Source organism: Larus michahellis, chromosome 3, assembly GCF_964199755.1.
Source record: "Larus michahellis chromosome 3, bLarMic1.1, whole genome shotgun sequence".
NCBI classification, from domain to species: Eukaryota; Metazoa; Chordata; class Aves; order Charadriiformes; family Laridae; genus Larus; species Larus michahellis.
Genome location: NC_133898.1, coordinates 38,077,120 through 38,088,642, shown reverse-complemented (window position 1 = coordinate 38,088,642; position 11,523 = coordinate 38,077,120). Strand labels below are relative to the sequence as shown.

Below are 11,523 nucleotides of genomic sequence, written 5' to 3'. Positions count from 1 at the left end.
CAACCACAATGCTTCAGATATATAGAAATGCTTGAAGGGCTTGGAGTCATTTTTAAACAATGGGGGTATCTGTTAGAAGTAAATCAGAATCTTCGTGATAGGACCTCTCCCTCGTTTCCTGTCAGATATAAGCCAAACTCACCCAGCCACCCCTGCTCCAAATAGCAGTAATAGAATAAAATTTTATTTCAAATTAGAATCTCTCTTCCGCGATATAATCATAAAACATGGATTAACTACCAAGTCCAATTGAAAAAGTGTCATATATGTCGAAAATTCTGAAAAAAAGACTAGTAAAGACAGTCCCTTGTTTTACAGTAGGTGACTTCAAAACTTCCCATCAACAGGCTCTCCAACCAGAGTGCCAGTTTCCCATATGTCCTCGTCCTTCTGCGGAAGAGGCCAGCAACTGAAGCTACAGCCAATATTTGCAGTTATTAGAAATAGCTAGTAATTCAAGATTAGCGTTGCAAGATTCCATAAGCTCTTCTTACAGAGCTAGTGAGTCTGCCAGCATTACATCGAAAACAAGCATGAGACAATTTTTAACTGTTCACTGAACTTTGGAAACTTTCAGACATACTAGAATGACTTAAATACTGTAAAACTAACCAGAACAACAGAACTTGATATGTTAAGGTTCAAAGGTCTTGGCTATTTTCTGTTCCAAGTATGTTGGATACAACTGTAGTCAGTACCTTTTGCCAACACATAATCAAGAGCCTCATTTGAAAGAGTTGTCAGGGTTAACCCATAGATATCGAAAAAGAAAGAAAAATAAAACCACGGTATAGTTTTCTTTGTAGCCAAAACAATTCGGGCATAAATGTTATGAAGAGACATACTTCCTTCTCAACGAGAAGCTCATCTCCAAGCCAAAAGTTAATACTTTCATGAGCTTAGAGACAAAGTTCCTTTTTGAAAGTGCCTTATGGCCTTAAGTCACCTGATCTCATCTCAGTTTGCCCAAGATTTGACATTGCCCAGCCCAGCCTTCTTGAAAATGGGGTAGAATAACCATTGTATATATACATAGGTCAAACTTTAAAACAAAACAAATAAGCAAAGTGTAATCAACTGTTTGAAAAAAAGTCATCTCTCATTCAAGTCTATTCTGAAGTACCAAGGCAGGGAGGAACATCAAACAATACTGACTAACACACTGCGCAGATCAGCAGCAGTGCTACGGGTCCCTTCTGACAGGCATTAGGGCATTTGGAGAATATCTGTGCCTCCCAGGGTGATTTCCCCCCCCCCCTCAGAAGAACAGTGTCAATAAAACTTCACCTGTACATTAGATACTGTATAAGGTTCATTCAAGTATTTCCGCTAGGAACTGGACAGTGGAAGGACACTTTCAACATTAAAAAAGTTCATTGCATCCTGCTTGTGCTCAAACATGCTTTGATCAACAGGTCTTCCAGTCACTTAACTCTTTTAACAGTTCTGGGGCTGATGTGCTGTTTAGCAGCCCAATCGGTGAGCGTCATCCCAGATGATTCTTCCTTGTTAGAGGGCTCCTTCTCAATCCATTCCTTCGGAATTTTTAATTTTAATATTTTATTTATGAAATTACAATTCGCTACAATTTGACAAGCACTGACATATTCTAGACAGATGTTTCAGAAGCCTCCTCCTTGGTCTGCCAGCACACCTCAGCTCTGACCTGTGTGTCCTGGTATTCCATCTAAAGTTTCTAATTAAGTACAACTAGCGGTTGCACCATATTTTTTTTTTGTGGTAACAACTTAGCAATGGGCAATAAAAAAAAAAGCAAACCCCTTGCTTTCATTTGTGATCAAAGCAGGATTCAAATCCAGGTTTTCAGAGGTGAAAGGTTAATGGAGTAACCAAACACATTTGATGCCCAAAACAGTCTCTTTGCAACAGTATAGTTACACTCCCAAACTAATTCCTCAATGAAATGCATAAACGTAGAGCAGGTCCAGTGTATTAACTAGTCTTTTCTTTTCTACTTTGTTCAAGAACCATAAAATCCCAAGGAGGAGCAGGACTCCAAATTCAACTGTTATTTCACAAGTTTTTCGGAGAAGCAAAGCTGATGGGCTCAGAAACCAACTTAGGATGGGAAAAAGACACTGGAGTTTATTAGTTTGGGACTTGCTTTTGTTTTCAAAGAGACAGGAGAAACTGCAAAAACATGCTTTTCTCCTTGCTCTGTTAGTTTGTTCAATATGCACTGACCACTTTCAGAAAACCATTGTCAAACACGTTTCACGTTGCAGCCTTCACATTGCTTACTGTATTATATTCATTCATCAGTTGTTCATAAGGCACAGAAAGTTCTAGCTCGTTGTTGGTAAAGGTAGATTCATCAGAGGATGGGAATTTTACCAGTTTTTTTGCAGTTTCAGATTCCTCTGCAAGATTATCATCCATGGAGGATTTTGACGTTTCCTCATCATCTGAGATATCTTCTTCTTCATCTTCTTCTTCATTTACAAATGTTATATTGGCATTCTCAAATATTAAGGGTCGATAGTCTCTGGAATCCCACACTTCGCCTTCTTCTTCACTAATCCTGTCTAGCTGGTTTACGAACATGGTTCCTTCTAGAGGGCTGTCTCCAATACGTTTATCATGCAGGGGTCTCAGTACATGACCATTTTGAACGTCCAGAGAAGCCTCTTCATACTCAAATGACTCTGTCTTTGTGTAAGTCACCTGGGCATCCATACTGGCATTCTGCATATTTTGTTTGGCGTTTTCTACTTTAATCATTTTGTCGTTGTTTGTCTTCAGGGCCTTCTTCCCAATTTGCTTAATAAGATCATTGTAGGTCTCTTCCTTCTTTGAAAGGAAGCTGAAAATGTTGACATCCTTTGAGGTACCCATTTGAAGGGGTTTTTTAGACCGAGGATGGTTGTCAAACGACTCTTTTCTTTTTTTCCTCCGTTTCTTGATTGCTTTGTGGACTTCGACAAACATACTGACCTTCCAGTTAACAAAGAGTGAAAGCCAAGCTAGTCCCAGATAGATCCATAGCTCCACAAAATATCTGTAAAGGGCATGATAGTTTGCATCTGGATTTACACCTACAAAGAATTGAAAACAAGCACATTACTGAAAGAGGACTCACAGTTGATAAACCTTTGAAGTTAACAAGCCTGAGAAGTACTCCCTTTCACACTAACAGAGCCTAGTTGGTTGAACGCTGCTCAGAGGTGCTAAGTGGGAATCTGAAACCCTTCTGGAAGAAAAAGCTGATTCCCAGGCTTTCCACTTCTTGGCTGCATGTATTCTGACCACTAGACTACAACACAAAATGGCAGCATATTTGTCCTCTCCTTGTAAGCTACAAAAGTGAACGTTTATCCTGTTTGAAAATTATAAGCCTTCTCCCTGACATTGAGGTATGAATATACCATATGGATATATTTCTTATATGATATACACCATAGGGATATATTTTACATATATGGATATATTTCTTCTTTGAGAAAATGATTCAGAATTCCACTTACAAGGACCATTTCCAAAGCCCTGAACAAGGCAGTGGATTTTAGAGAAAGACAAGATTTAGGAAGCTGACACCAGTATGTTCAGCATCTCCTGTTGACTAGTTCTAGAGAGCTGCACAGAGAGTATTGTGCAGTACTTGGGCGCCCTGCTTAGTACACTGTATCCCATCAAGAGGTGTGTTTAACTATCAGTGTGGACAGTATAGCTCATTGCCTGAAATAGGGACCTGGGGGACCTGAAAGAGTTACGAACTCCAGGCTCTAGACTTAACTCAATAAAGGCCTTAGCTATCTAAACCAAGATTGAAGAGCCAGATCTAGTCTATTGGATCAGTACCCAGCTTTAACTGAATCTTCTATTCAGCAAAATGTTTTGTAAAAGCTTAGAAAGCACCTTTTCGAATTAGAGTTTGGAAACAGAATTGCCATACTATGGATGTAGTGAAATAATACATAAAATACAATTACTGACCAGCAACAAAATCTCCAAATCCTATGGTGGTGATAGTGATGAATGAGAAATAGAGGCCTTCAATGTAATCCCATCCTTCAGTCACCATAAAGACAAAGGGAGGAATAACCAAGTGGACCAAGACACCCCAAACAATGAAAATAGCTGTGCATGTAATTTGTGCTTTCCTCTGTAAAGAAAGAAGAAAACAAGTCAGGGAAAGACCTCCAAATTTTCTTTTACCATTCGTGCATCACTTGACAGTATCAGACATTTCAGAGTTTTGTGCTAACAGTTTATCAGCCATTACTAGAAGTCACTGACTGAAGTAAACACACAACTATTTTTTTTTCCCTTTATGCCGAACTCACTATTCTTTCAACTACTTGCTCAAACAGGACTATTTCCTCATAGTTTTCTTTCACACTCTTGAAAAGTTTAAGGACTTCCTGATATTTTATAAATAAGCATGGGATACAGACATAGCATTCTAGTCTAAAAAGCAGTCAGTACCTGTGATTTTCATTTTATTCATTTGAGTATAGAGGATCACAAGTGTTTCAGATGCTTCTCTCGTATCTATGCCTCCTACCCCTGGCCACTCATGCAACCTCTGCACAAAGCTGCACACACACATCCACCATCATTTTCTGTACTTCCTTCTCAGGTGCTGAACCAAGAAAGTAAGAACAGAGCAAGAGCTCCGTTTCTGAAACCAGGACCCTAAACCAGTCCCTGCTGTCCTCCCGGCACTATGGCCCTGCATGGCCTCCCATCTCTGTGCAGAGTTAGAACTGAGATAGAACTCACTTTGTGGGGGGGGGGTAGGGGGTGGGCGGGCGGAACAGCAACCAACAAACCAAACCAAAACCTACCAAAATAAACCCCACACCAAACCACTACGAAAAAAAAAACCAACAAAAAGAAACAAACAAAAAACCCACAAGGCAGTAACTCAGAACAAAACATTATTTTCCAGTTGATCCACTGCACATCAGGAAGTACTCACGCTAGCAGAGAAGCAAATGAGCACCAAGCAGGACAGCTTATTTCCGTGCCAGAGGAGCTCACACAGAATGTCTGTGAAATGGAGCCTCACCTACATTTGTCCTACAGGTTTCTAATGTAAGGAGATACACATCTCCATAGAAGCTGCAAAATCTATATTTAGTATCAAAGGTTTCTAGAAGATCTCATTTTGCTAAAACTTCTTGCAGAACTCACATATCAGACCCCAATTTCCCTTTCAGTTATTTCTATGCAACACCATTTGGGAAAATTCATATTTGTACAAGTGTTCATTTACTACCAAGATTAGCAGGTAAGTTAAGAAGTGCAAGTTTAATTCATGCATCAAAAATACAGAGCACAAGGGTAAACAAGCGAGGGCCTTACCAGGCTTACTCCTCTTTTCGTCAGAAACTGGCCCAGCCTCTTGGCACGTCCTCCAAAGAACTTCCCCAGAGCGCTGATCCACGTCAAGCAGAGAGGAACTCCAAAGAGCCCATAAAATATGCAGAAGAGACGCCCAGAGGGTGTCTTTGGAGAAACATTTCCGTAACCTAGAAGAGATAAGTATGTGCATGGTCTGTTCTTGTCCCGGAGAATTCAAGGCAATTCTGCCTATGCACAAAACAACATTGCGTGGGCTTCTGCTGTATCAGGTGCTCCTTACTTCACCATCTGTAACAACTTTACTCTACTCCAGCTGCTGCTCTTCTGAATCTGGATGCCTTCCAATTCTACTCTAACAAACGTGTATTCAATTAATGCACGCTGAGAGGATTACTGCATTTGAAGTGTTTCCTAGATTTTGTGCATCTTTTTCTTGACAAGGTGAGATAAATATGAAATAAAGCGCATCTCAAAACTTCTAATACGATTCCCCAACCTTAAGCAACCCTGTTAAAAACTTTATTGAATCAATTTTACAGAATAAAAGCTCAAAATTCATCCTGAAGCTAGATTCCACGTGAAAGATTCCCTATACACATTTAACATCTGGCCTGGTGCCTTTCCAGTGTAAGAGTTTGTGAGTTAAGTGCCAAGTAAGCTGTGACATAGCAAGGTATTTCAACTGCATTTAGGTTTTTCGCTGGTCACAGAAACTAACATGGCATTGCAAACTCGGGCTCTAAAATAAGCAACCTATATTCTGAACTTCTGCCAGGGTGTTCTTACTTAGGTGTGTTCCTGACTTCAACTTTTTGTCACAAGTTGTATTATAAGTTGGGCATTGTGAGTTTCAAGTGATAAAGAACACCACAGTACTGCATATGGTTTAACAGTAAGACTTCCATTTCAGTCTCCCTCCAGCCTTCTCTGGTTGTTTTGCATTCTTATTTTTGCAGTGTAGGTGTAGCAATGCCATGTAGCAAAGATTTTTCTGTAAAAGCAGAAGGCAGATATGTAGAGCTCTGAAAATCTGTATATCAAAGTAGGAAGAAGCCTTTCAATCCAGAGGGTTTTACAAGTACAAATCAGTAGTGAGGTTTAGAAGACAACACTTGTTCTACTTTGCCTTCTTTAAGAGACAAATAAAAAAAAAATCTAGATTGTTCTGCACGCCAAGAACATTGATAATTCAGTAGTTTAAGGGAATGCACATGAGTTACAGGACAGCTATACAACAACCTCATATACACATGCTTTAAGTATTAATTTAATGGAATGCTTTGTAACACTTTTGGGATTTTATGATTTGAAGATTCAAATACGTAAATTAATGGAACCGGAATGACACTAGTCAGCCCCAGCAGCACCTCGAATCTGTTATTTATTGGAAAAGCACTAATTTCTCTTCTGTATACCCATGAAGAGAGTGCCAAAACACTTTTTTTTCCCCTCTATGAACCTGCAGGTGAACACATACTCTAGACAACTCCAGCCATGGGGACTTCATTCAGTGGCTTAGCTTGACACATAAGTGGAAGAGTATAAGCACACTAGAGCATACAGAAAACTGCAGTTACAAAACTTGACATAATAAATACTTACCGATTGTGGTGATCACAGTAGCAGCAAAGATCACAGCATTAGGCCAGTTCCAGTTGTTGAAAGTATTGTTCCCAGTGATGGCAACACCCTGTCCAGCAGCATTCGACACAACCTGTAAGAAAACAGTTTACACTCATTCTTGGAAAATCCTGGCAGCCTGAAAAAGAAGTGTGTCTGTCCCTCTCAGGTTTTCCCCCTTTGTTCATACTTTCAGAATAGTCACTCCACAGTTTTTTTGTGAAGACTAGCCTAGTATATTTGCTAAAAATAATTTTATGAAATATTAAAAACTTGATTCACGTAAGTAGTAGTAGTGCAGGTGCTCTGACATTTAAATAGCGGGGTTTAATTAGATAAACTTTTACTTGATTTACCAGTTTAATAAAAATGGATCTCTTCCAGAGACCAAACACACTCCTCCAGACTGAACTAGCGTTTAACCTCCAATGGCAGTTCTCGAATTTGGTTTAATATTAGGGACATCTTCAGAACTATTATCCATTTCAAAACACTGTTACGTGCCTCAGCTTGACTTGGGTATGAGCAGGATGTCATAGAATCCTTGGCAAAGCTAGTGTGATTAATATTAATCCACCTGCTGTCCCTGGCAAAGTCAAACCATCTACAAGCCAACGTAAAACTGTACTTTTCAAAGACAGACAAATTAACACTTTTCCAAAGTATTTCATGCAACAGGACTCGGATCATTGTCCTTGAATCAGGCCACTTTCTTATCCCGTCTTTGAATCTGGTATGCCTTGATGAATGCAAAACATACAATGTTTTAGGGAAGCAAGTGTACTTATTGGCATTTCCAGATTCAGCAAGTCAGGTCTTCAGGTGCTCAAAAATTATTAGCCATCTTCGCCTCTTGCAGAAAGGGACTTGGAAAACCCAGCCTCCCCTGCCTTTCCAAAACTAGACTGTAGAAAATACATTGATAAAAACCCTAATGACTATTTAGTGGAGAAAGTCAAAGTTTCAGATCAAAACCACACATCTTGCCAATTCTGACATGTATTTCTACCTCCCTGAAGTAAAAGAGAAAAATGATTTATCATATTCTCTCCTAGAAATCCTTTGTTATTTAAATCTTTGCTCTGTCACTTCATGCTGCAGCTAAAACCTTCTCAGGTTACTCTGCTTTTTTCCCCTTCCGTGTAAACCAAGGTTGTCTGAACAAAACTCTTGAGGCTACATCCCTATACAGGAAAGGTGAAAGTATCTCCAAAAGTTGATTCATAACATTATCCCACTTCCTGTGTTTCTCCCTCAATAAGCATTGAGCATAAAAGCTACCTTGAGCTAAATATGTAAAATTGGAAGCAATATACTTTTTTTCTTTAATAAACATGACAGGTGAGATTTATCTTAAACCAGTAAGAACTTAGAGGTACATACAATCAACTCTTCCTTCCCTCGTCACCCCTTCCTTCCTACTTGATTAAGATCTGATCTTGGACCCAGAAGAGACTCAACACAAAGTTCAATTGCTACTGAAAACATACACAAGTTAACACAGGTTTTAATTATTCTTGACTTATTACATATCACCACCCTCCTACTGTAATAAAAATGCCCTCAAAGTGAATGTATTGTGCATATACAAGATGCAAACAATTTAATTAAAAATGCACTTTCAACACACAAGCTATTAGAGAAGATAAAAGGAGAAGCATTGAAAGTGAATGAAGGTACCAAACTAGATTTTTCTCTTGGTAAACTCTGTGTGGGTGCAAAACTGCATGCAGTGTCTTTCCATAGCCTACAGGCTCTGGATAGAAAAGGAGAGTTCTCACCAAGGCAGTATTTGTCATAAGAAAGTAGCGTTCAAATGAGAAGTAGCCCTAAAACGGGCAGGTTGAGAGCAGGCAAGTACACACACAATGCCACCCCCTTCCAAAAAAAAAAAAAAAAATATTTGGGGCAACGGATCACAAGAGTTCATCTGAATAGAGATCAATAAAGGACCTTCATTCATTTCTGCTATTGGTCTACAGATGAACGTCCCAAAAGTCCCAGAGGACATCCAAAGTATCTGATAGACACAATCTGTGATCTATTATCTCTGAAAAGATGCATTGACTTCTTCCACTGCCCAGCAACACTGCACTAAATGTTCTATCAAACACCAGTTCTCCAGTCATTTTCCATGCTATAACCACACTTGGATTTGTTATTTTTTTTGTTGTTATTTCCTCACAGAACAACTGATCTCATAAGAGACACACTGAAGTATCTGTTTCCATTGTCACTAGGACATTATCTCATTGCATTACCCCACCTTCAGCCTGAGCTAATGAGCTCAGTTTCCCAGTATGTACAGCTACATTAAGATCCAACACGACAGTGTTTGAGGTTTGGAGGTGTGAAGGGGGCCCAGATCCAAGGGGAAGAAGCTGCTGGACCAAGTAGCACACAGCTGCCCTTCACACCCAGGCAGTTAACATTTTGGGGGAGAGATGGCCAGCTCTGAGTTATATGAACAGTTTAAATAGAGAATCACAGATACTCTCCAGCCAAAGCTGCCACCCTCTTCGTGTCCCTATTTTCACACAACTATCTGCTATTAGCACACAGTTACCTATAATCTACAGTCTACTCTTTTAAGCTACTTTTATACCTGCAATAAGCCTGAAGGCAGTATATGGAGCCCAGCTGCAGGAACAAGATGGTGACAAAACATACTTAAGATAGCTTTGGTGCAGTGGGAAACACGTAACCGCTTTCCAAGCAGCATAACTTTTGCCCATACTGAAATAATTAAATATTCTGGCTTCAACAAAAAATGTGAGTGGACACTGTACAACTGAACAGCAAATACGGGGTTTTTTTTGCTTGGTAAATCTATTCCTTTATTTTCATATGCTAGGATACAGAATGCACCAGGCTGCCTGTGCTGAATTTCTTAAACTACAGAAAGTTTGCTCTTAAAAGCCTTTGGATGGGGAAAAGACAGAGGGCAAGGAGGAAGAGGCAGAAGAGGTTACATGGTGCAAGTGTTCTTAATATCTGGAAAGATGTCATTTAGAAAAATACCTTTTCAAGTATGCCCAAATTCAAAAGCTGAAAATAGTTAACTAACTCGGAATTTACACATCACCTTAGACCCCACCTCATGACAATTTGTACTGATAAAGGCGGGACTTTTATTTACTCTCACAGGAAAAGACCTACACTCTTCTCCCTCGCTCTCCACCGTTCCAATTCTGCACTTTGGCAAAGGAAAAAGTAAAAGAAGATCTAGAGTCCCTGCGGCTATTGCTGGAAATAGACTTGCAGAGGGACATTTAAGGCACACATAAAACTAATACATCTTCTGATGACATTAACACAAGTAGAAACCGGGATGCCATTTGAACATAATCAAGTGGACAATTTGCTCCATTTGCAGGTACTTCCCCACAGCCAGCCCCCAGCACTGTTCCAATACAGTCTTGTGTTTGCTGGGCTTTGTGGCATTTTTATTAACCATCTGATGACCAGGGTCACTCAAGATTTACCAGATATCACAAGCAGTGGTTGTTAAATCTCTACCTTGGGCAAAGACAAGGAGTTTCTCTCAGATGCTCTGGACACATTCCACTTGCATCCCTCCTATTTGAGTAACAGTAGGGCTGAAAAGTTCTCAAAACAGATTTGAAAATAGCGAGGAGAAGCCTTGACCCACATAGGTATTACTGATGTGTTCCTACTTCTATTTATTCTACTTTCCAATTTTCTGCTAGGGGCAAGCCCATAACAGCAGCAAGGTTTTCCCAACCTACATACTACCGCATTTATTCAAATTGGGTTTTTCTACTGGCCTCTACAGGTTTGCTAGGGCAATCTGGCTTAAAAGCTTGTGATAGTTAGCAGACCCATCTTAGCTGTCCTGGTCTTTGTATTAGCAGGAGGGATGGTTAAGTTTGAAATTTGATCAATACCACTGCAAGGTGAAAGACATTTAGTCCCTGTAGAAGTAACACGAGGGTATAAAGCTAAGAGAATAAGCACATTGGAGAGTGCCTCCAAAGGAGATTTATCATAACTAGGTATGTGAAATATGCCATTTTACTTTGGCTGCTTGGCCTTCAGCAGACGGAAAAATGGGACAAAACTCTCACCATCTGTCTCCGTAAGCATGAACAAGTGCATGAGGCTTTGCTTCCTCTCTAGGAAAAGAAGAAAGTACTCTTTTACATCCTGCCTTCAGGTATTTATATACTTTGATGAGGTCCCCCGAGCCTTTTCTTCAGCCTGGACAGTCCCAGTTCTCTCAGCCTTTCCTCATAGGACGACCACAGCACCCTCCCCTCCGGTCCCTTGATCACCTTAGTAACTCTTTGCCGGACTCTCTCCAGCATGTCCCATGTCTCTCTTGTATTGGGGACCCCAGAACTGGACACAGTACTCCAGGCGTGGTCTGACCAGTACAGAGTAGAGGAGAAGGATCACCTCCCTCAACCTGCTGGCCATGCCTTGCCTAACGCAGCCCAGGATACCTTTTAGCCACCTTTGCTGCAAGGGCAGGTTGTTGGCTCATGTCCCATTTGATGTCCACCAGGACACCCGGTCATTTTCTGCAAAGCTGCTTTCCAGCTGGGTGCGCCC

The 11,523-nt window shown here is 40.3% G+C and overlaps 1 protein-coding gene across 1 annotated transcript in view; it reads right to left on the bottom strand.

The window, feature by feature from the left end:
* Nucleotides 1-1,568: 1,568 nt before the first annotated feature.
* The window catches only part of KCNK5 (potassium two pore domain channel subfamily K member 5), a 33,233-nt gene continuing 23,278 nt past the window's right edge, over nt 1,569-11,523 (bottom strand). Inside the window, exons 2-5 of the mRNA XM_074579712.1 lie at nt 6,931-7,042; nt 5,329-5,495; nt 3,955-4,123; nt 1,569-3,056 (exon numbers count right to left, since the gene is read on the bottom strand). Coding sequence (XP_074435813.1) covers nt 2,236-3,056; nt 3,955-4,123; nt 5,329-5,495; nt 6,931-7,042 — 1,269 coding nt within the window. The 3' untranslated portion in view covers nt 1,569-2,235. The remainder of the gene's footprint in view (nt 3,057-3,954; nt 4,124-5,328; nt 5,496-6,930; nt 7,043-11,523) is intronic.